At 40.2% G+C, this 24,222-nt stretch overlaps 2 protein-coding genes across 2 annotated transcripts in view; one reads left to right on the top strand and one right to left on the bottom strand.

Moving 5' to 3' along the window:
- The window catches only part of RBKS (ribokinase), a 70,544-nt gene extending 61,664 nt beyond the window's left edge, over window positions 1–8,880 (bottom strand). Inside the window, exon 1 of the mRNA XM_086628631.1 lies at window positions 8,844–8,880. Coding sequence (XP_086484757.1) covers window positions 8,844–8,860 — 17 coding nt within the window. The 5' untranslated portion in view covers window positions 8,861–8,880. The remainder of the gene's footprint in view (window positions 1–8,843) is intronic.
- A 3,807-nt stretch (window positions 8,881–12,687) lies between these two features.
- BABAM2 (BRISC and BRCA1 A complex member 2) overlaps window positions 12,688–24,222 on the top strand; it is a 170,891-nt gene continuing 159,356 nt past the window's right edge. Inside the window, exon 1 of the mRNA XM_009987645.2 lies at window positions 12,688–12,841. Coding sequence (XP_009985947.1) covers window positions 12,714–12,841 — 128 coding nt within the window. The 5' untranslated portion in view covers window positions 12,688–12,713. The remainder of the gene's footprint in view (window positions 12,842–24,222) is intronic.

The raw sequence follows: 24,222 nt of genomic DNA on the forward strand, positions 1-24,222 counted from the left end.
TGACAAATATTTTCAAAGGAGTTCCTTTAGACAATTTCCCCTTTGACTGCAGTGAATCTTGTATGGTAAACACTTCTAAGACTGGAAAGGCAAGTGACGTTTTCTTTCAGATAGTCAAAAAGAATTTCCAATAATAGGAGAGATGGTAACCAAAACAATAAAAAACTGTGGGAGTTATATGGTAAAAGAGTATTCATTGGGGTGAGAAATTACAGATACATTCATAACACAACGTAACACTCAATCTGTATCATTGGGGTACAGCAGGAGCCCAAGGCACACCCTGAAGTACTGACAATGCCAATGCCCAGCACATTGCCGTATTGCATGCTGTTTACTTGGAACTGCACAGATGTTTAAGAACCCTACAGAAAGCAAAAGGCAACAATTGTGCTATCTGTAAAGTGAGATGTTACAATGTGAAGCAATGGCTATATGCTATAGTGATTGCTGGGATAAAATGACATCTTTCTGTATCAGAAATGGACGCAAGCCCCTTACTCCTGATGTTGATATGGGACATTTGGTAAATAAGCTTTTATCCCAACAACCTCTTCCCCGATGATAATGTTATTACTTCCTGACTTTATTTTCTTCAGACAGAGGCATCACTCTGGGTTTTCCAGAGACAGATGAAGCCTCAGCAGGAATGCAGCATGATGGGAAAGCTGCACACTCAGGAGGTTGCTGTAACATTACCTGACTGTATGCTCAGTAAACATGGACCACGTCTGTTATAACATTAAGTAATCTGTGTCTCCAAAAACTACATACAATAATTCTTCCTGTCTATCTTTTGTTCCGTTCCAGCCTGGAACTTTCACTCATGTTTAGAAAAGTGTACTTCCTTGGCTTGAAAATTCTTAAATATTTGAAGGGATGGAGTAAATTACATTGTGAGTCCACCATTTCCATCTTGCAGCATTAGCAACTGTTCTAACACATTTTAAATGAACGAATTTTCTTTTGCCATCACAGTGTTGAAACTGGCCTCTGCTGTCACCAACCCATGAGAAAGCATGTACATACTTAGGAAGCTTCAGCTGGCAAATAAGGCACCCATTAAAAAGATGAAAAGACTGATAACCTTGTTGTTTCACTTTTGTGGGTAGTGTATAACAGCTTATTGACCTCCAAAGGGGAAAAATGCTAGTCTAATGAGACTAGAAAATTGTGATACTTTAAGTCAAGCATTTAAGTAGCTCTGAATAACAAAACAACCAGGAGTACCATGGTGTTTCAGACAAGAGTTCTTTGCCAGACAAGAGAACACAAGATGGAATAGCTGATTTTCTTCTCCCATTAGGAAAATATACCCCCCAAAACGTATCACCTGCTAGGATCAAAATGTTTCTGGATTCATTTACTCCATTACCCAAGTGAACTCTCTAGAGAATTAAGCAATAGTTTCCCTGCCTCACATGGACTAAACCTAAAAGCTTGGTAAACACTAGTTTTATCTTGCAAACCATAATTTTTAATTGCTAACACACATAGGAAAGGCATAATCCTCTACTGATGACATCATAGTCTACTGCCATGGAAATGACTGCAGTATCATAAACACAGGTTTAAGATGACCTCATTTTCATAGGAAAGAGGGAAATTTCACTGGAATGTGAATGACATTGGAAATAAACACACAAAGATACTATACAGTGAAAAAATACTCTTACTAGTCATTTAAAATATGGAAGATGAAGACGACAGCTAGACATGCAGCTGAACAGAAAAGGGGTTCTCCCGTCCAAACGCCGTATTACTGCCTATGAGTCTCTGAGCAGAGAGAGCCCTCTGAACTCCTGTCAGGGTTCCACTCGTAAGTTCACTACACCAGACAGGAGTGAAATCCCTGCCCTGACAGGCTTACAGTTTAACCACAAGAACATTAACAAAGTATGGCCATAAGAATATAGTGTAGGATCACAGAACAACATCGCAGCTGGAATGCTTCCTAGAATGAGTAAGTACTTCAGAAGTGGGAGGAAGAGAACTATACAGTCTCTTGAAGCACACAAAATAACGTGAAGTCAGACGCAAATGCAGAACTACGATCTCAGTGTGGCAAGTGCTAAGTATTTTGGCATCAGCTCAGGAAAATACATATATTTAACCTTCAGCTCTGAAGTACTCTGAGAGGCATCAAACAACTCAAGGATTGGAAGCTGAAATTTGTGTGTAAGCTTTGTGTTGCTGTGAGCAGGGAATGTTGAGTACTGTGCGGGACCCCAAGTTGAGACGAGACAAGAAGCTTGAGCCGAGAACAGGGAGTGGAGAAACTGTACAAGGCGATAATGATCTCACTTAAGTAGAACCTTTCATCTTGAAGGATCTCAAAGCAATTTACAAACTTAAACAGACCAGACACTGCAGCTGGTAGGAACAGAAGCAGACAGCTGGGAACTCATTCATGGGAAGGAGAAGGTAACAGAGGACTTAACTGGGTGCTGTATCTTCCAAAATGCTAGAGCTGAGACAAGATAGCAGGACTAAAGCAGAGCTTTTCCCTGAACCTTCCCATGCAGCCATGTGAGAAAACTGCAGAAAGCAAACAGGCAGCCAGAGCTGGCAGAAAGGGAAGCAGAAAAACAGCTATCCTCTGGATAGCTGGGGAGTTGTCACTGTTAGGAGTGTAGTTTCCCTGCCTTTCGTCTCGACCCCACCTCCATAGCCTCTTCGCACTTTCTGCAGTAAACCCTCCTGTCTTTCCTATTATTTTTGCCCTTTTAAAGACTTTCCTCCAATTTCTCTTTATCTTTTTCCTATCTTTATAAAGCAGACTACCTCCTCTTCCCTTCTCCAACTCCAAAATGCTTTCGAAATGCATAGTAGGACAAACAGCGCTACCTCTTGATTACCAGGAAGCCAAAGAAATTACTTCAGCTATGGCATTCATGTAGCACAGGCCTGACTGTAGTACCACAAGGGCCGTTCTTTAGCTCCACAGCACTACTAAATACATACCATTAACACCGAACTAGATAAACAAGTCTAAAAAACATGAGTCGTGTTCGTTATTGCTGAAATGGAGCTGCTTCTGGAAGGAAAGACAGTGCCTAATTACAGTACACAGTAGCTTAGGACACAAAAATGAAGACATCAAATGAAAGGGTAGGGAGGCTTCAATTAAACAGAATCCAGAAAGCAACACTTTTGTTGCACTTAAGTTAGAAGACATTGTGTGACCAGTTTCACATTCACATTTCCCAAGACTTTTAAAACTTCCACACTGCTGGTTAGGAAAGGGGAAAAAAAACGTTTTTATGGATAAAAGCCAAAGGCAAGTGTCGAGCAGGTGTTCTAGCACCACCAGTCCTTCTCAGAGACAACCCACAGCATCCTCTGTTGCACAAACAACAGTTTCTTTCAGAAAGTGTCAGCTGGGATCAATGGTGTACTGTCTCTCGTTTGGCATTCATAACCTTGGTGGCAAATGCAGCTCTTGTAAGGGGTTAAAAGAAGTCATTGGTGGCCTTGTCCTAGTTATTTTGTGTTAATTTGAGAAATACTCAACCAGACATTTTCCCTCCTTTTTCCCTCTTCAATATTTTGTCATTTTTTGTTAGAGAAACTTTGTCAGAAGCTTTTCAGGTCTAGAGTATAACACCAAATACTTTTAACACACTAAACCATTAAACTGTGTCTCACCCTAAAAGAAATTGATCACTCAGATGTTTTTGGGAATTACAGTTTAATGACAAAGTTTACAGCAGTGAAAAGCTTCTTTTGACACGAATGAGCTTGGATCAGGCCCCACATCAGATGCACAGTGTCTGGGTCACTACAGATATTCAAAAGCTCTATGTGAACAAACCACAATTTTTTTTTACTGAATCTTGCTACTGAGGATTTCATCAGCTTGATTTTTACTGTATTTTTCTTTCTGGGCTCCCAAGATACAGCTTTCTTCCTGCCAGACAAGAGGAGGCAAAGGGGAGTTTCTCTAAAGAACATTCAGGACTTCTGAAATCAAGGCAGAACAACAAAGCACTGAGCCCGCGCATCCTGCGTTTACTATACACCCAAACCTCGCTAGGTCAGAGAAGACGACAAGGGAATAGTACAGGCTCTGAAATCAAGCCCAGATTTTTCACTATTACATAAACTAAACAATTCACAGATGACACATTCTCTCATGCCTTGATGCCTTTCTCTGGATGCAAAAGATTAATTTCCTCAACTGGACTAAGCTTGTATTCCTTCACAGTTGTGCTTTCCCATGCTGCTGGGAACGGCAGATTGACTTGAATGAGGAGTGGCTGCTGCAGGGGAAGCATTACAGATAAAAACAAAAATACAAATGAAATGTATTTGAAGGATTCTAGAACACTTTTCTCTGCTGCTAGGAGAAGCTGAAGAGCAGAAAAAATACTACAGCAAGAAAAGGCATTATAACATGGTGACCATGCACGCATGAGAAATGGTGGAAAGGAGAACACGTGTGAAAGATCTGGAAATAAAGCAAAGAAGAAAATGAAGTCATATACGAACTTTTCCCTGCTTGCTCAAAGTAGGAAAATTCCTTTCTATATTCCCACAAAAAAAGCTTCAAATTATTGTCCCAAATGCTGCACTTTAAAAAAAAAAAGTGCAGACGTGGCTTTGGCTCACGGATGTTTCCAATGAGGCGTTTACTTCAGCACTTCAGCTGACAATCATCACCACTGGAGGCTTGAGAGGACGACGTAGAATCTCACCAGTGGAGATCCCCTCGCCATTTTGCACAAGCAGAGACTATGCTCGGTTAGCGCAGAAGATTCGATGCGTTCATTGGGCCACTCCGGGATGTTAATTCCAGATGCGTCTTTGTCACCGTCCGCTCCAGACAGGCAACACACTATTTGTAGCTCAATGCTTCTTCTGCCATGTCTTCTTTTGCTGAATGCTTTCAGTCAGTCAGTCAGTTCACTACTTGGAATAATTATTAACAACGTTTGTTACAACAGGAGACTGGAGGCAGAATTTTTAGTTCTACTCCCTACAGGGAATGAAACAACCTGAGGGAAGGAAAGGGGTCCACAGAAAACTGAGACTTGAAATTTTGAACATCCTGACAAACGCAGTTTTCCAGTATTTGGGCTGTGGTCTCATTCTCTTGAGTTCAAGTGAAAAATTGTTGCTGTTACGACTATCCAAAGACTGTTTTTCCATCTTACATTTTGTTATTTGCTTCTGCTGTTTTCAATTGCCATGCCAAAGTTTCTCCTGTTTATTCTAATTGTTTTAGTGTGTCTGACTCTCATTGGTTTATATGTTTAGTCTTGTCCTGATTTAATACGAATTAAAATGCCAATGCCTCGACCAGTCTGCAAATATTAGTCAGAACAGAAACTATTTAAGTAATATTATGGATGGTACCCGTCTGGTTTGATATCTAGATCATATAGAATAATGCTGGTTTTGTTTTCTACTACTATTGTCTGCTATTGCCAATGAAGTGTTGATTGCGATTGTGACCACAAATATGTTTTGTTCCTGGTCCTATTAAGCCAAAATAGTGTGGTTTACTGCATGTATGTACGTGAGGTTGTTTTGATTATACTAAATTCACTTTAGAAAACCCACATTCTGCCACTGCAGCGCTACAGGACAATGAGAAAAGAATTTCCAATGAGAACAGTGTTTTAGAAGCAAACCGCTGGGCCCCTTCCCTTTAAAAGAATTTTAAGGCACACTACCCTTTCTTCTGGATGTGATTATTTCTCAAAATTACATCTGAATACTGTCTTCAACAGAAGGTCCCCAGCCTTTTCCTTCTCAGCCATTATGTAAGACACAGCAAATTTCAAATCGCACATTTCCATTTCACATAGAGGTAGCACTTCTTTAAATCATTAGTTTACTGAACCGAGTAAAAACATTATATGTTAACCTTTTTTTTAGTGGTCAATCTGGCTACCATGTGTCCAACGGTAGCTTGAAGCTTATCTTTCTGATTTTCAGCACCTTGCCTCTACAGACCTGGGAATGTTTACCATTTAATGTCTGCCACTCTAAGCTTCTAGCTTTCCCAACAGAGAGGGAGGCCAAGATTGTATTCTGGAGGGCCAACATAGTATTTTATCAGCTTGAGTTATAACATAGCATTTTCTAGCTCTGGCAGAGTCTTAATCAATATGATTATCTTCTAGGAAAGATAGGCTTTAGTCTTGAGTGGTGAATATGCCTATGAAACACAATGTGTCCAAAAACGGTCTGACCTCCTTTGTGTGACTCTCACTCTGAATTTAGTTTATTCAGTCTCCTCCAAATGGGTGATAGGTAGGCATTTAAAATGATTAATATGTCCATGTCTTTTACAAACTAAAACATCAGCATAAATGATAGACAAACTTGCAAAACCCTGATGCACTTTTGTCCCTGCTGAAATGAACCCTAGCTTTAAACCTAGAATATACAACCCCCTCTAAATCCCAGATATAAACACAGTCAAGAGATAGCCTTCTGGCATCAATCCTAATCCAAATCTGGCAGTTTTTAGCACATCTAATAAAGCTTGCTTATTGTTCCCTATTTCATAGCTTTGCTCTCCACCTAGGTGCATCCCAGCCTATAGTTTAGTACTTTCCGGTAATTTTACCAGGATTTTTGTAACACAGGATACATTTAAACTACATCTACGTGAGTACTACACGGAGATTTCAGATTAAACTCTTGCCAGCTAAATTTAAACCCACTCTTTTTCTTATTTTATTAAGTGCCTGAAGTCCTGCACTAGTAACAGAAAGAATGAGGCTGGCCCTTCTTTCTCAGTTGAAGCAAATTAGCTTATCGCTAATAAAAAGCCCTTCACTGCTCCTTAAAGTAGAGGCTAATAATGGTGAGTCGGATACTTGTAATAGCATTTGCATAATTTAAGAAACCCTCTCAGCTGACTGAAAAGTGAAATGGCTTTTCTTCAACCACTTAATCTCAGTGTAACAGCATCTATGGCTACAACCCACAGTTTCATCTCTAGTTACAATATGGCCACTTAACATGGCTTCAAGTAAATTATTCTATTTCTATCATATCAAACTCGCAGCGAAAAAAGTGGGAGTTTTCTAGTTTGTTTGTTTGTTTGTTGAAGTGTCAAGAAAAAGTCCAAAGCTACGGCTGTCAGCAGTGCTTAAACTTGTAGACAACTTTTTGATGTTTTTTTTCCCCCACATTTTAGAGAAACAGGAAAAGGAACGTCTTGAGGTTAGAGCACCATGTTTTATATTTCAATGTAACGTCATGAGCATCTGATAGCTCATTCACACATAACGTCAAGATCTGTTCCACAAGATCTTACTCTGACTTACAAGACAACTATTCTTCTTCTGGAAAGCTGCCAGTGTGTTCTGCAGATTACATAAAGCATTAAAGCTTTCTGACACAGGTTCTATGATTATTTAAGGGCTTTCATCATTTCTGCCACACGTCTATGCCTAAACTGTACTTACTCCTCAGCATATTCTTCTCATCATGTATTCTATACTTTCTTGACCCACAGGCTTTGATATAATTATCTGCTGATTCAGACTGAGGAATTCTGTTTTTTACTGCAGAATTCCCAGCAGGACAAGCTGATGCAGTCCAGATACTTGTACTTTTAAATCCTATTTTAACTAAGTCTGCATATATAGTTTAAAAACAGATGTGTTCAAAATAGTGCAAATCAAAGACTGATTTGCAAGTTTACTGGCACTGACAAGGTCAGCCAGTTTAGGTTAGTATTTGCATCGTTGCCAACTTTTGCAATTTTGCTTAAATTCTTCCAATATTTAGTATTGACTATAAAACCCAGGCTGTTGGAACCAAGAGCCTTCATGAACTTCTGTACTTTAATTTTTAAAAGAAGTTTCCAAAATTACTGATATGCAAAAAAAAAAAAATACAATGAGACCCAAATATATAATTCTAAAAGCAAAATGCCCAGGAAATTAAAAAGGAATTAAGACATTCCTTTAAAAAAGGATTTCATAACTTAAAAAACAGCTTTGGGGTGCAGAGGTGCTAAATTTTTGAGGGTTTCCTATTTCCACTTCTTGATCTGTTTGGTTATGAATAGCTTGGGAAACCTTCTCTCTCTTCTCTCAAAGTGTCACATAAAATGTTGTCTGCAAGTAATCAACTTATAACCTACTTTTTTCATGGAGCTAACTTCAGTTTCTTTGCAATATTAAGCTTTCTTTCTCGCTTTTCTAGTGGAGACGAGTGCTTTGAACTGAAAACGTGTTACAGTTGACCAGCTTTATTTACCTTCATAAAATCGTTTCAGACTCGTCTGCTGATAAAGAGTGTCAGGGTTCATGATTTCCCATGCGGGTTGTTACTATGAAACGCTGCTTTTCTGGCACGGCTAACGCCAAGCCACCTAGCACAGCTGAAAACACAAACCCAAGTCTCTCTTAAGTTACAGACAGCTGATCAAAGCTCCAGCAGACAACACGTTCAAACTTCTCCCCGTTCCCACAGTCTTCTTTCAAAGTGTTATTCGCAGGGCTGACATCACCCGGGCCCAGCCGCCCCCACCGGCGGCTCTGCTCCTTCCCCCTGCGCCTGCTGCAGCCAACCCCTCGCCTCGGTTCCCTCTGCTCAGGGCCGAGAGCTCGGCGCCGCCGCACCTGGCGCCGACCCCACTTCTCCCGTCCCGGCCTGGAGCGAGCCGTGACACCCGCTTTCCCTGGCCCAGGGCAGGAGGGGTGGGGTGCATCCCGGCCCAGCCTGCCCTCGGGAGGCGCAGGGGGCCCCTGCTCTGCCCCGGGCTCCGTGACGCCCTGCGCTCCCCTGACCTCGGGGCCGCGCCGTCCAGTGACGGCAGTAAACCGGCCCCGCGCCGGGGCCTGCCGGCCTGTGGGGCCCCCCCGGGTACTAACCTGACCAGGTCGGTCATACAGGATCCCACAACCACCACCTCAGCGGCCATGGCGCCAGAGGACGGGGCAGCCCCAGGGACGCTGCCCGGCCGAGGCGCTGCCCGGGCCTTGGACCCTGGACCGAGCCTTCGCGCCAGGCCCCGCCGCGGCGGCGGCGGCTTCGCCTGTTGCCACGGGCAACGGGAGGGGAGGCGGCGGCGGCTGCGGCCGGCCCGCAGGGGCCTTCGGCCGGGAGGGGTGCCCCTGGCGAACGCCTGCTGGCAAGGCCGCCCCCTCCCCTTCTCCCCGTCTCCCTCGCGCCGCTCCGGCCGCGACGAAACCGCGGGCCCACGCCTGCGCGGCGAGACAGTCCGCCCAGGCACTGCGGCGGCCGCCAATATCGAGGCCTGTGAAGACCCCTCTGGCCCGGGGAGCGGCGGCGGCAGCGGCGGCGGGGGGCGGAGGCGCGCACGCCGCGCGGCGGGGCGGGAGCGGGGGCGCGCACGCCGGGCGCGGGCGGACGGGACGGGCGCGTGGCCGCGGCCGTTGCTAAGCGGCTGTGTTCTGGCCGCCGTAGGTATGGCGGGGCCCGGGCCGGGCCGGGGAGGGGCGGGCGGGAGCAGGAGGGCTGGCTGGCTGCCGCCCCGGCCCGCGCCCCTTTCGCCAGTGCCGGGGCGCTTCGGGCAAGGGGGGGGCCCGGCACCGCAGGCTGCGGGCCCGGCTCGGGAGGAGCTGGCCAGGAGGCGGCGCGGGGGCCTTTGCGGCCTACGGCGACGCCTGGTCTAAGCTGCCGGGCGCCCGTCGCCGAGGCGGGGCGGCGCGGCGTGGCGGGCCCGCCGCCTTCGCACGGGGCGGCCCCGGCTCGTCGCGCCGGCACGTGGCCTGGGGAGCCTCGCCGAGGGGAGGCGGAGAGCCGGCTGCCGGGGCCCGGCTGGGAGGGAGCGAGGGCTTGGCAGGGGCCAGTAGTCCGCTGTGCGTATCCCCGTGCTAAGGCTGAGAGAACCTAGGGGTTCACCGGAGGCTCCGCAGATCCGTGCTGGCAATCGCATTCCCTCTGGCAGGCAGGGATGTGCTCAGGCGCTGATGCAGGAGGTGGCAGTGGGTCCTCCCGTTTCCTGTCACCCAGACGCCTCTTACTGTGGCCCCCAAAGTGAAAACCACAAAACCACATTGCCGACAGCTGCCCCGAGAGAGTTGGAGAGGAAAGGTTCCCTCACCCTTCGAGGCCTCCATCACAGCGTTCGTATTTACCTTCTTACAGCTTCACTCAACATCCGTAGCGTCAGTGCCGGTGTTGGGAGAACAGAGTATCCTGCATTTGGGTGCTCTCTGGTGCCTGAAGCTGTGCCTGGGATTTTATGTGACATTTCCCTGAAGTCATACTGATAGGTTGCTGAATCTGAAAGGATTCAACTATTAGTTTGTTTACTTCTTTCAAATGTTTTGTTTTGAGAGGGAGACTAGTCTAGTGAATTTTGTTTTCGTTAATTCCCTTGAGTTTGTTGGTGTTCTGTTTCCAGCACTGCGGGAAAGTCAGGCTGGGGAAAAAATATATGTATATATGACAACTGAAACTTACGAAAATGGTACTAATTGTGTTAGAGTTTGTAAAGACCTTTGTTTACAAAATAAATTGGTGAGTTTAATTGATAGTGACCCTTTTAAGTACTGTATATCTGGCTTGTTATGTAGAAGGTATTGTGGATCTTAAAGAAGTGATGCAATAAAACCAGGAAAAATGCCTAGCAGTCATTTACATTTTGTTTGGACAATATCTGCATAACTTATTAACAAAAAGACAGGGCATCTCATCCTTCATTTTGGAAGCTGCATCTGTTCAGTTTGGATCACCACATGTATCTTTTATGTTTCACAATTCTCCCTTTGTAATACAGTCCCCGTAAGATGTGTTATTATTGGAACCAATTCTGAGATCTTTGTGTATACCATTAAGATTGCTAGAAGGATAGCTTGATTTTCAGCATGTTTTTCATGGTTAAGTTGTTCTTATTTTCATCACTCTAGCTGCCCCTCTACTTGAAATTACCCTCCCTGCAGCAGAGCTGGCAGGCTGAAATGTGTACCATTTTAGCCACTCTTGTGCAAGGTATCTTTGTAGTTTAAACTCATTTTTTAGCTGTTCAATTTAAGCCATTGGACTTTGCATTGAAATTGGTCAAGTATGGGCTTGTGTACTCTTTTCTCAGTTCCTCTGGGGAAGAATAAAGGTGAGTAGGCAGTAATTTTTGGTAGAAAAGTAGCAAACAGGAGGTAGCATCTTAGGTTGCTGTAGGTGTTTGCTAAGCGAACCTACGTTGTTGCCCATTGTCAATTATGGCAAATTGTGTGTGTAAAGAGAACAGGTTATATGTTAGGGCATGGATGTTTAGTCTTCAGCTTCTTTGCTGCTGTAAAATGTAAGAACCAGTGTATTAAAGATAATTACTGGTTTTAGGAAGTCTTACTTTATTAGTCTTTTTGTTTACCTTAAATTGCCTTGCCTTCGCTTTATTCAGATACATTCCAAATAGCTAGGATAAATACTCTTTCTTGAACACTGCTTCCCACTATTTCAGCGTGAATGACTTTCATGAGAACAAAATGTGTAACTTCAATGTTGCTACCAGTTACAACCAACTAATGCTTGTAAACTGAGTGTTAGACACAACAGAAGATTCCAACTATTGCCTGTAGTTGTTCACGCTCTCTTTATAGAAGATTTATTAATACAGCAGTCCATGTGCAGCATTTTGTAAGGAGATAAATACAGTATGCATTGGTGTTCTTCAATTAAACTGATGTTTTTAAAAATATCTTCTAATGATCAGAGTTTAAGTATGAGCTCTTCTGCCCTGCTTGTCAGTGGCAGGTTTATGTTACCTTGAGTCATTTGTGGCTTTCTTTCTTAAAACTCTGAAGTTCACTTGATTTTCAGATGGAGCTGTGTGCCTAAGAATATGATTGCATAAGTTAAGTTAGCATTTTAATAGGTTTCTTACCCTTGTTATGTGCCACTTCTCATACCACAGTCTGTTGTTGCTCACGTTCTCTAGGCTTTTTGTGGTGCAGTGAGTTAAAATGTGTCTGTGCTCAGTTTCTGCATTTCAGCTATAAAGCAGCAGGTTCTTAAAGTGTGCTAACTTAGTGGCCTGATTTAGCATAAGGTCATACAATTGCCAGCACTTCTGAAAAAGCTGTGCATAAAATGTGTGTGCATCAGCTTCCTGATCCGTTTTGTGAATGAAGATGCCTTTCAAAGAGTATAGTGATAGTACTGGAAGGAAAGTGGTGTTAGCCTTTAAAAGACAGTGTGAAATGCCATAAATAGCTACTTAATGAAGTAATGTAAAAACAATCCTGGTTATGGTTACGCTAGTGGTGTTAGAAATTACAAATAAGAATACAAAGAGATAATGAGACCCTTGATCCCATTGCAATCAGTAATGTAAGTCTTACTGATTTCAGTGGAAGTAGGAAAAAATATAGCTCATTAATTATAGACTCCTAATGGAAACGCTCACAAGAAGGGCTAGGCTGTGAAGTGTCAGAATGGCCCTCAATTTTATTTCTCTTTCTCATAGGGATAAGGTTTTAGTTAAAAAAGCCTAGGACATAACTCAGTTTTTATGTTGACATTGAATAAACAGGCTTCATTGAATGTTGCAGGGGCAGGAGAAAAAAAATCTCCTGTTTACTGTTTCTGTATAAACCTGTGCACACTTCAGTTACTCTACTTTTCTGATCATTTGTGTGCTTAGCTTTTTTGCTTTGATGTTTGCAGAGTGCATGTGAATTTACATCAAATAAGTAGGATATTTTTTGATTTATTCCCTTCCTGCCCCTTACCATCCCTGTGCAGCTCAAGACAAAAGGGAAGAGGAGCGTACTAAAATGTCACCTGAAGTTGCCTTGAACAGAATTTCTCCAGCGCTCTCACCCTTCATTTCCAGTGTGGTCAGAAATGGAAAAGTAGGACTGGATGCTACTAATTGTTTACGGATTACAGACTTGAAATCCGGGTAAGTAAGTTCCTCATCCAAAAAGAATACTCAACTGCTCACAGTGAAGATGTCTTTTCAGGACTGAATTTTTCTGATGTATCTGGGGCTAACATACTGGCTGGGTTATTTTTTGTCTTACTACTGTTTTGTAGTTTGGGAGACTTAATTTGTCATATCGTTGGCGATAATAATCTTGTTAAAACGCTTTTATCACTGCCACTTGATAGTGCTGTTTTTCAGCAGTGCGATAGTTATAAACACTATTTCCTGTTGTTTATCACTTGCTTACTGGATCTTTTCTGTAAATTAAAAACTTGAAGATAAATTTATGTGACCTTACCTCAGTCATGAATATGCTAATAAGAAAAAAATTAACTTTTCTGTTATCTGACCTCCCTCAAGATGAGTACATCAATGGCTGTAGGGCCAAATGTTTGAAATAGGCCAAGCACTCCTCTTATTTTTAATTCCAGAAGGGTTTATGATGGTTTTGTAGTAATAAAGTTTGGGATCCACATATACAGTGGGACTCTGGTGTGTGACCTCTGTGAACAATACATGAGGGAAGTGAAATGCTGAAAGTAGAGTTTACTTTAGACATTGTACAGAGAGGGGAGACTCCCAAGGTGGCTGTTAAAAGAATACTTAAGATGAGACATGTCTGAAATTGCTTTATTTGTTTTAGAGTTGGTCATCTAACGGCATCCTCGATTCGGGTATTCGTTTGATACTGGAGATCAAAGCCTGAAATTAGTTTAAGGGTGTCTAAATCACTGTTTTTGTATAAACTGCTGCTTTGTGTATAATTTGAATGATAGCATAACCCAGTAGATCTTGAGAACCACTACAAATCACTGTTATTTAAAATTTAGTTCTGCTGAAAATGTTTAAAATGCTTCTGTAGGCTGCTTTATTATGGTTTCGTGGAGAGTTTGGGAAGTACTTTTCTGGTAGTTACGATGCCTTTTCAGGAAGGAGGTGTGAATTCTAGAGTTAGTTTGAAAGGAACCATTCCCTCCCTGTAAGGTGCTATGACAGAGTACAGATTTACTTGGAGGTCTAAGAACCTGTAACTTTTTTATTAGTGTTGTCTGGCTTGGCGTTTAGGCTTGCAAGTTAGGTGAGACAGGTTGAGCAGTTATGCGTCTGCTGCTATCATTTCACGCTAGACCTTGCTTTTTCTTGAACTAGTCTTCTAGGAAGACTGAGGTGGGAGCTATCTTACATTTCTCCTATTGAATCTGAGAGAAGAGAATACAAAAAAAGGTAGAGAGAAAACAGCTTTAGTCTGATGGTGAAGGTATCAGCTTGTCGGGAGGTAGATGAGGGTTTTGCTCTCTGCCCACTGAATGCTTATGCTGTCTGCCTTTAAAATGATAGATTAAAGTAGTACAAAGTTATGTTTTATAGACTCTTTTCAGAGATATTTTTAGTAAGTGTCTAAAGTTTTTGGCCAGTGATCTTACTAAGAAGATCTTGAACTTGCTTTGATGAATGCCGAATGTTTTCCAAGAGTTTATTCTTTAAAAAACTGAACAATGCCTCCAACTGTGCCTGTTTCCCAAACCTAGTGATTCAAGTTGTGTAGTAACTGTGTTGAACACGAACAGCTGTATGCAAGTGCTAGCAATATTTATTTTTCTCATGTTCTGGAACATAGAAATGAACCTCATTCTTTATGTTGAGGCTTTTTTTATGGCTTGAGGTTATTAGGAGCTGGGGTTGAGATAATCACGATTCTGCATTTCATTGAGAATTATTTTTTTAAGGTGGTTACTTTTGTACAAATAAGTTTCTTAAAAGCATTATTCTAAACAAGATTTATTAGCAATTGCTTGAAATTTCTTTGAAATGTAAATTTCATGCCTGTGGGTTTTTAGGAAAGATTTTTGTTATTTGTTACAAATAAATCATTGTTAGCTTATTTGTATTAGAAAGTTTTAAATTTATGCATCAGTGTGGAAATAAAAAGTTATTTGTGATTTAGTGCTTTATGATGTTGCTGCGCACGTAAACAGTGTAAAATTACTTAACGTAAGATGGGTGCATGAGGAGAAGGACTTGGGAGTGCTGGCGGATGAGAAGCTCAACATGAGCCGGCAATGTGCGCTGGCAGCCCAGAAAGCCAGCCATATCCTGGGCTGTATCAAAAGAAGTGTGGCCAGCAGGTCGAGGGAGGTGATTCTGCCCCTCTGCTCTGCTCTCGTGAGACCCCACCTGGAATACTGTGTTCAGCTCTGGTGTCACCAAAGCTCCGGACAGAAACTCTAACATGGTTTGCAGTGTTAGAAAGCATCATTACTTGATTGCGGCGCCGGGTGCATGGGGGATATCTCCTTCTAGTGTGCACACCTGGCTCCTGTGCAGAAACTTAATTATACACTACGACCATGCATATTTATAACATGTTTACATTTTCATTGTTATTCTCTTAAACAGTTGGTTAATTTTCTCTTGCTTTACATGTTAATTACTTTGCATGCTCAGTTCTCTTCATCCACTTTCTTTTGGGTCTGGGGTATGTTTAGGGTAGGTGGTCCATGAGTCGGTGGTCGCAATCTCCCCCTGCCGGAATTACCTTTCCCCAAGTCACTGCTGCGTGTGTTCACAGTTCAGAAAAATGTGAGAACAAAGTTTGTATGTTCTCTGGGATGTTCTCTTCAAGGACAGACAGTTCTTGATAAAGAGTCTCCCTTCTAATCACTCCTAGCAGCTTCAAGGATGCTCATCTTGTTATATTCCTTAGGTATGTGCAAACTGCCTACTAAACCCTTCATGAAATTCTTAGAAAAGTTTTAACCCCTTCATTGCTGGACAACACTGGGGCCCTCATTATAAAAAGGGCATGGAACTTTTGAAGTGGGTCCAGAGGAGGGCCACAAAGACAATCAGAGGGCTGGAGCACCTCTCCTCTGAAGACAGGCTGAGAGAGTTGGGGTTGTTCAGCCTGGAGAAGAGAAGGTTCCAGGGAGTTCTTATAGAGGACCTACAAGAAAGTTGGAAAGGGACTTTTTGCAAGGGTGTGTAGTGATAGACCAAGGGGCAATGGCTTTAAACTGAAAGAGGGGAGATTTAGAGTAGAGATAAGGAATCAATTGTTCAGCCTGAGGGTGATGAAGCACTGGAACAGATTGCCCAGAGAATTTGCGCTGCCCCATCCTTGGAAGTGTTAAAGGCCAGGCTGGGTAAGGCTTTGAGTAATCTAATCTAATCTAATAGAAGGTGTCCCTGCCCATTGCAGGAGGGTTGGAACTAGATTTTCTTTAAGGTCCCTTCCAACCCAAACCATTCTATGATTCTATGCATCACAGAATTACAGAGAAGTCCTTTTCATAACTCAAAATCCAGTTTAGTGATCTTTAGCCTTTGATATAGGAGCCTTTGGGACTCCACAGACTGTTTTTGAGACCCCCATGTCAGTTGATTAATAGCAAAATCCCCAACCCACCATATTGTCAGTAAATTTGAATTTGTTGCTCAATACTGCCTCTAAAGGAAAACTTTGTAGGGCTCTGAGAGTCCAAAAATGCATTGAAAACCATTCATCTACTCTCCTCCCCTATCCTTACATCACGAGATTTTTCAAAGCCCTGTATACTTTCACTTTTGTTAAGCTTTTTTAAAGAGAGATGTGACAATGCAGGGGAAATAGCAGGCAGAAGCAAATGTAAGTGATATCCACATGAAGAAACAGAAGTATAAGGACATAGAGGTTGGACATAAGCAGGAGGCAAATGAGGAGGACTGTTGTTAGAGTAATGGGAATGAGATTCAGGACATTAATTGCAAAACTCCCTTCAGTTTCAATGGGACTGAATGAGGTTTTAAACTTAAAACAGTGGAACCAGGAAGGTGAGGAAGAGGTACTAGATTAAATGTTTGAAGTTAAATAAAAAGCAGTTCTTGATCTCAAATGAATGCGACCATTTGTAAGTATATAAGGCCAGAAACTTTGCTTTTGGATAGTGATTGTACATTTATTGACACATGAAAGAGGCTGCAAACAGCCCCTTGAGTTTATTATAGAACGTGAAAATATTTTATGTTTTAACTGGTGTGTTGTGTGAAAGATTTTAAAGATCAAAATAAACACAATTTTACTATATCATTTAGGATGTTAAAATACCTAAGGTAGTCATCTCAATAGCTGTTAACTTTGAAGACAGACGCATCTGGAAGCTTCTGGGTCAAGGAGAGGAGCTGCATGGCTTCTCCACTGTCATGTACTATACTGCTACTCTGATAGAAAATTAGGGGTTACTGTAGTTACTCCACTTCCCCGGCAAACTAGTGCTTTGCAATATATAACAAAACAAAATGTACGAACTTAAGATCCATCTGTTCTCCTTTCTGAGGCTTTAGAAACTGGAACTGTCATTAATAGGAAATACTGGTAACGTACTGAATACAGTAATGTCTCTAAGGCCTTGCTCATTCAGAGCTTTGATTTTGACATTTTCAAGTTAAAAGTGGAAAGTACTTCCTTTTTATTTCAGAGTGCAAGATCAAGTTCCAGGTTTATAGCCAATCATGTTGGTTGATTTTGATTTGTAGATGGCAAACATAGTAAGCCTTTATTTGAAAAGTCAATCTGTATATCAGATGGTTTTAGTAAGGAACTTATTTTGCACTTGCTCTATTATTGCTAAGATCGACTGCTTAGTTTTGTTATGTTTTATAAGCTATATTAAAGAGCTGATGTTAGATTAAAAGTATGAAGTGTGCTGATAAGTTGATTTGCTTTGCTTGCAAGTGTGGGAGGGAGATACGTTATAGTAAGGAAATCCTATTGTTTTGCAGTCTTCGAGTATGTAAATGTTTTATAATAATATGTTACAGTTTCATAATGTCTGTGTGTTTTACAAACTTATTAGACAGTACCAGCCTCATCAGACACTTACATACATTTACATCTATGAGTAGAACCTTTGGGATCAAGGCCTATTAACAGGAATTATATGGCCACTTTTGATGCAGGTTGAGTAAAGAAATGTGAGTGCCCCTGAACTGAGCTTAACAATATGGCATCACAGGAAAGAAGGAAACTTTTCAGTAGAAGTAGTTGTAACAAGTTAGGTGGCGAAGTCTGCAGAGCTATTATTGTCTTTCTTGTAAAAAGGGCTCCACAGTGAACAAAAATAGAACCTGAGTGTTAGGTCACGTCTGAAATATAGCATCTTTAGCAGCATTGATTCTGTTGATAAGAAAACCCTGGCAAGCATCTCTTTTGCATTAATAAAAGCATTCTTTGAGGTGACGGAGTGGATCAAAGCATTTTAACTCTCGCTTAGGATAGTATCTTGTACTAGACCCAAAGAAAATATTGCTACCAATTGAGTCAATGCTATATATTGTATCATTCAGTTAATCTCCAGAGGTGTCTCTGAAATAATGCCCCATCTTAATTAGATATTATAATCCACTCATAACCAACTGAATTGTGGCTAAGGCTTTTTTTTTTTTTTTTTTTTAGCATTTATACATATAGTTATGGGAAAGATGTTGAATAGGGGAAAGTGATTATTAGGTAGATTTAGAAATAGAGGAAATTTTTCTATGTAAAGTGTGTTTAATTATTGTATAATGTAGAATCCAATTATTTAGGAGGCTGCTGCTTTTCCTATGGTGTGTTACAATGGTGAAAAACATATCTGTGGTGGTCATTGCCTTTGAGAACTTTTTTTTTTCCCTACAGCTGTTCATCAGAGCCCATGCTGGAGCTTCAAATTATGCTGCAAGCCTATTTTTACTCAACAAACTTTATTTTGTTTTTTTAAATTACTTTGATGTGTTGCACTAGGCAGAATTTCAAAATGAATACAGTGATTTAAAGCTGCATATATTAACATTCTATTTTTTTTTTTAGATATCCACTCATAACAAAATTTTAAATTTTGTACTTCTTTGGTTATACTATTCCATATTTATGAGGAGATTTAATTGTGGCATTTTTATGTAACTGGTTTGTAGTAAACCATGTTGGTATTTTGTTCTTTGCACCTGCCTGATTCGCTATTGATTTCTGCTTCTTTGCTTGATACTGAGCCATGTTTACAATTAATTGTATTCCTGAAAGAAGCCTGTATGAAGAGTGGTCAAAAGAATGTAGTACTATCTGGAGTAGATTTTAACATACGAATTTACTATCAAGTTGTAATAAGATATTTATAACTTCATTGCCCTGCTTTCTGGTGAGCAGTGATGATTTACTTTTTTGTGTTATCAGATAGACTGCAATATGCTTTAGTATTTCCTTTTCTTTTGAGCATTTCCCTTTTCAAAGTAAATATGCATTTTACGTGAGTGTTTCATGAAATGATGATTTTTGACTGTGAAATACTATTAAAATACTGTAGCGGTCATTTAGAGCTTTTGCTTGATCTTTTGCTTTTGTATAATTTAAATTGAAAGATTCTACTTCAGTTACTTGAGGAAAATTCATGTTCCATCATTCACATTAATAACTATATGTCCTTTTTTTAACATGTATTTTGCTTATGTATGAAGTTTAAGGAGCCTGACTCTTCTGAACATGATTACTATGAAAAGCTATTTTAAAAAATAATGATGTTATGAGTAAAATACATACTTGAAAGGATGTGACAGTTTCCAGGAGAGGTATGGTCTTATGAGTCCTTTACTGCTGAATTAGATAAGGCATAAACTATTACTTTGGCACAGAGTAGGTCATTTCATTCCAGTTTCTGATGACAAATGTATTTCTTCACTACAGAGAATCTTATTACTAGTAGCTTGTTGTCACTCAAGCGAAATTTGATAGGGTGAAGCTCTGATGGGGCAATGCGAGAGAGTTGTGGCTGTGGCACCGTACTTGGAACTTCAAACAGCCATTTTTCTGTGCTTGCCCAAAGAGACTGTCTCAAAGGTTGTGCTCTCCTGCATTTGTTTCTGAATGTTGAAAAAACAAAGGCAAAACCTGTGTCTGGTAAAGATCAAAGCGTAGTGCATACATTTGCTAATGGTTTTGTAAATATTCTCAGCAAAGTTTGGCATTTTTTTTACAGTAATTTTAAACAAGGTGCTTGAAGTTGTTCAGAAAAAAAGTCTGTGTTTGTCAGTTTCAAGTGCTATGAGTAAAGAAAGGATTTTTTTATAGTAAAGGTAATATTACATAATTGCGGTACCTTGGACTCTAGTTTGAAAAACGATGTATATTTTCCTAAGATTTGTTCAATTTAAATACTGCAGTGTCTTTGCTGGTATTTTTAGACTGGGATAATGTGTGACCTCCTCTTGTCTGATCTTGAAAAAAATAAATGTCTACCAGCTTTATGCTTTAATAAAAATGAGAAGAAACTATTTGGTACAGATACTGACCATTTCTTTTCTTAGTGGTTTAAAGAGAGCTTCACATGATGTAGTACTAATATATGTGCCAAATACAGTTGGAAAGATGTACCTTTGTTTTGGTTATCTGTACCTTAGTAACTTATTGAACACTTCTTGAAAGACAGGGCATAAGTTAATATATTGTAGGTCTCTGTCCAGGACTTTCTGGTGTTGTAGCAGGTGTCTGTCATATTTCTTTGCATTGTGCATCAGTGCAGGAGAAAAAAATCCTAAGACTTTATTTTTATTACAAAGATAGCTGGAAATCTAATAACTGGGTACCTGGTCTAATTTCTCCCCCTTTTGCAAACCCTTGCGTCACACAGATGCAGCAGTTGTTTAATGTTACCTGGACAGATCTCTAGCATACCATGGATCTCGGATGCATGTTACGTTTTACCAGGAGCTGAGAACAACTGACTTTTAATTTTTTTTATTCTTCTGCTGAGTAGAGAAGAATATATTCCTGGATAGCTGGTCAGTAAATTCTTCCAGCCTTAAATATGCAGTTACACTTCACGTATGCCTGACTCTCCTATGCATATAAACATACATGACATGACATGAAATAGCTAATGTACACTTGTAATGAAGCTGAAGCAAAAGATTGTGTGTTGTTGGTTTTTTTTTTGTTTTAGCCAGTTTGTTGCAGTCATTGTCTGATGAGTTTAGGGGCTTTAAAAGCATAGGAGATGATCAGAGGCTTGATCTTGACAAACCGGTATGCAACAGTGTTGAAGGTCTGATTCTGCCACGTTTACATTACAGCCAACAGAAATCAGTGGGAGTACTTCTGTGAGTCAGTGATAGTAAAGGAAGCAAACCATTGATTTTTGAAAACAGAATCTGTACGCTATTTTCTAACCATACAGTCATTCGCTAACAGTGTGGGAAATCAAAAACTGTACAGGCTTTTTTTTTAATAATGAATTGATCACTATATAAGCCTAAAAGTTTTCAAAGGGAAGTTTAATTGTCATAAGAATCTCTTGTTGGTGCTTAAATTGACATCTCTTTACTGCTTCCCTTTTAAATGCATCTTTATAAATGTTTTGGGATCTCCTGAACCATCAGTCATGGTGCTCTTTCTTCCGACCGATGGATAAATGAATTTTTCTGACCGTTCAGGTAACTGTCCAGCCCTGAATTTGCAGTGTAGGTTTTATACCTCAAATTCAACTGGAAGCAAAATAACCAGAACAATCCAGTGCTATGCCTAAACTATTTTAGTCTGTTTCTTGATATACTTAGCTTAGGCATTTACTTGGCACTGCACGGTGTAGACATACCTTTAAGCAGCTATTATCTAACTGGAAGTAAGTATCTGAAAAGAACACTTAGAGCTGTATGTGTAAGTGAACAGAGTTTTGTTTGCTTTTGAAGTTGGTATTTTTATTGAAGATACTGAATTCAGTCCTTGAGGTAAAGGTAAAGCTCTGAAATAATCCATAGAAAAGCAGAAGTTGATAAAAGGGAACATATTCATTTTGTCTTTCCTGAGAGAAAGGAATTGGTATGTCTGAGACAAACCACTCTGCAGTGTAGGCCACAGGTTCTTTTCTTTGTAATATGTGTTGTTATGTGTGTAATATGGCTGAAAGAATAAAATTAGACCACTAGGAGTGAGTATTTTTGTTATTGTAATATAAAAGAATCCCAATGAAATTGAGTTAATTAAAGGAAATTGCAGAATTCCATTATGGAGAAAAGGCAAAAAAAAAGCCAAATATAAAAACTTCTAAAATTATATTTCCCTAAAAAACCCAGATTCCTATGTATCACTGAGATCATATTTTTAAATCAAAAATGTGTCAGAGTGCCTGTTGTTCTGTCTTGGATGGTCAGTTCTTTGTTTAACAGAAAAACTTGTTTGGATTATTCTTGTTTATAGTTAGGATTACCAGTGATCTTTCAAAATATCTCCTGCTTTACATTATTTCTTTCTCTGTTTTCTACCTCTTCTTCTGGAATGTTGGTTTCAAACTCTTGAGTAAAAGTTTGATTTACAATTTGTTGTATGCTTCAGCCGTGGATTTTTTGTTTTTGTTGAAGGGGAATAATACAATGTTTCATGTTCTTTTTTAAGAACTGTAATCAGAATTTTTTTTAACTAACAGATAGTTGATTATCTGTCCTGTTCTTCAGTCTGCCTTAAGTCTTAGCCATAAGCCTTAACTTAAATGTCATAAAAGTGATAAGATTTCAGGCCAACTGCAAACCATTTACAGGAAATGAAGACACTTAAAAGAAATAATTTCCTTGGAGATTTCCAGTGGTATAATATCTTTCATGTGACTTGTGATGTTTCAGTTTTAACCTGTTGCACATAGGTGAAATTCAGTTTTATTAGATGCAGAAGTGAGGAGAACTTAAGGGTGTAAATGAGGTGTTGGAAGTGGCATAAAGACAGGTCAAGGCATTTGTGATGGCTTGGGGATGCAAAATTATAGGTGCTTTGGGTAGACTGGGCTCTCTTTTCACTGGGATGAAAAGGTGACTCTGCTTATAAGTAGTCTCATCCTTGCAGGAGGTCCTACTTGTTCTTCTGTGCCTGTGAAGCTGCTAAGGGATGAGCCAGGTCTTGCTCCTGGTGTGATGCTGGGATTAAACAATGAACTGGACTGTGAGGGCAAGAACAAGTATTTGCAGGGAAGAAGAGGATTTTTTTTAACTACCAAGAAGAGGGTACATGGAACTGCTTCCTTTAGGTATAGTTAGAGGTGACCATGGAGAGAGTAATGACTAATTTTATGCTTTATGGTGTAGCCTTGAAAATAGTATTAGCACAGTTGAGGTGGCTGTGAACTGTGGGAACTAATGTGAGAATGAGAAAAAGACAAGAAGGGGTGAGAGGTTCTTGAGCCAGACTTCCTGGAGAAAGTGTAACATGCAGCTGTGTTCTGCAGGTGTGGTTCTACAGGGTGATCTGCTGTAATTTTGTATGTGACTAGGATTTTACTGTATTTTTAGTGTATTGCATATCTTTAATATTGTAATTAATCTAAAATAACGCTAGAAATAGGAAAACTACTGATACTTTTATTTGGGTGTCGTCATTTCATAGGCTTTCTGCTGTGTCCACAGTTCTGTAGTATTTTATGTGAATACACACAATCTGAAGTTACACTTTTGAATGTATGTGCAACTGATAGCTGTGCAGTTATGTTCAAAACGTCATGATCCTTGCTTGGTCGAGCTTTCGTATCTAGAGAACTGAATTTGTGGTTGTTGTATTGACATAAATTTCTTTTGAGGTTTTATAAAATTACAAAATCAAATAATTAGAGATCCATGACCAGAAAGCTCTGAAAATCTGCAATTAGAGGAAGACTTTAAAAGAAAAATCTGGAAAGACATAAGATCACTGGACCCCTCCTAATCTTGTTTAGTTACTTTGTTAAAGGAATGGACTATGCTTTTAGTCCTTCTGTTTTTCCCTCATACCAATTCATTGCATTTTCCAATAAAATAAACAGTTCTATGATATGAAATAAATTACTTAGAAAATAAATTGGGAGTCTTTATGGCTACTGCAGGTGGTATTGGGAGCAATGCTAAATGACTTATTAAAACTTACATTTACGATAGCTTAGCTTTTGTGACTTTCTGTATGAATATGTTCTTTCTGTGAACACTGAAGGGATGTGAAACTCCATGTGGTAGACTAATTTCATACTTGGTGAAGAATGGTTCTCTTTTAGAGTAATGTAAAAGCAAAAATGTTCTTTGCCTGATTTTTTTTTCTTTCTTCAGAAATTGAATTCACATTAGCGAACAGTAGAAGTAGAACATGAGAGATTATTAGATTTTAACTCATTGCAAAGTAATATGTAATCAAATGGCAGTTGTGAAAATATGAAACAGGATTTTGAATCTGACAGGAGGGGAAGGAGATGAAGTAAATCCAAAGGATGCGTCTGCCACTCCTTCATAGTCTTCTCTAAAACTTTGCTGATGAGTTCCAAGGATTTGGGATACAGCTGGTCTTACAGTATAACGAAGCAGTGCCTTTTCCTTTCCTGAACGTGTGACAGAAAGGTAGTTTATGA

The sequence above is a fragment of the Tauraco erythrolophus genome, chromosome 2 (assembly GCF_009769465.1).
Source record: "Tauraco erythrolophus isolate bTauEry1 chromosome 2, bTauEry1.pri, whole genome shotgun sequence".
In the NCBI taxonomy this organism is placed as follows: Eukaryota; Metazoa; Chordata; class Aves; order Musophagiformes; family Musophagidae; genus Tauraco; species Tauraco erythrolophus.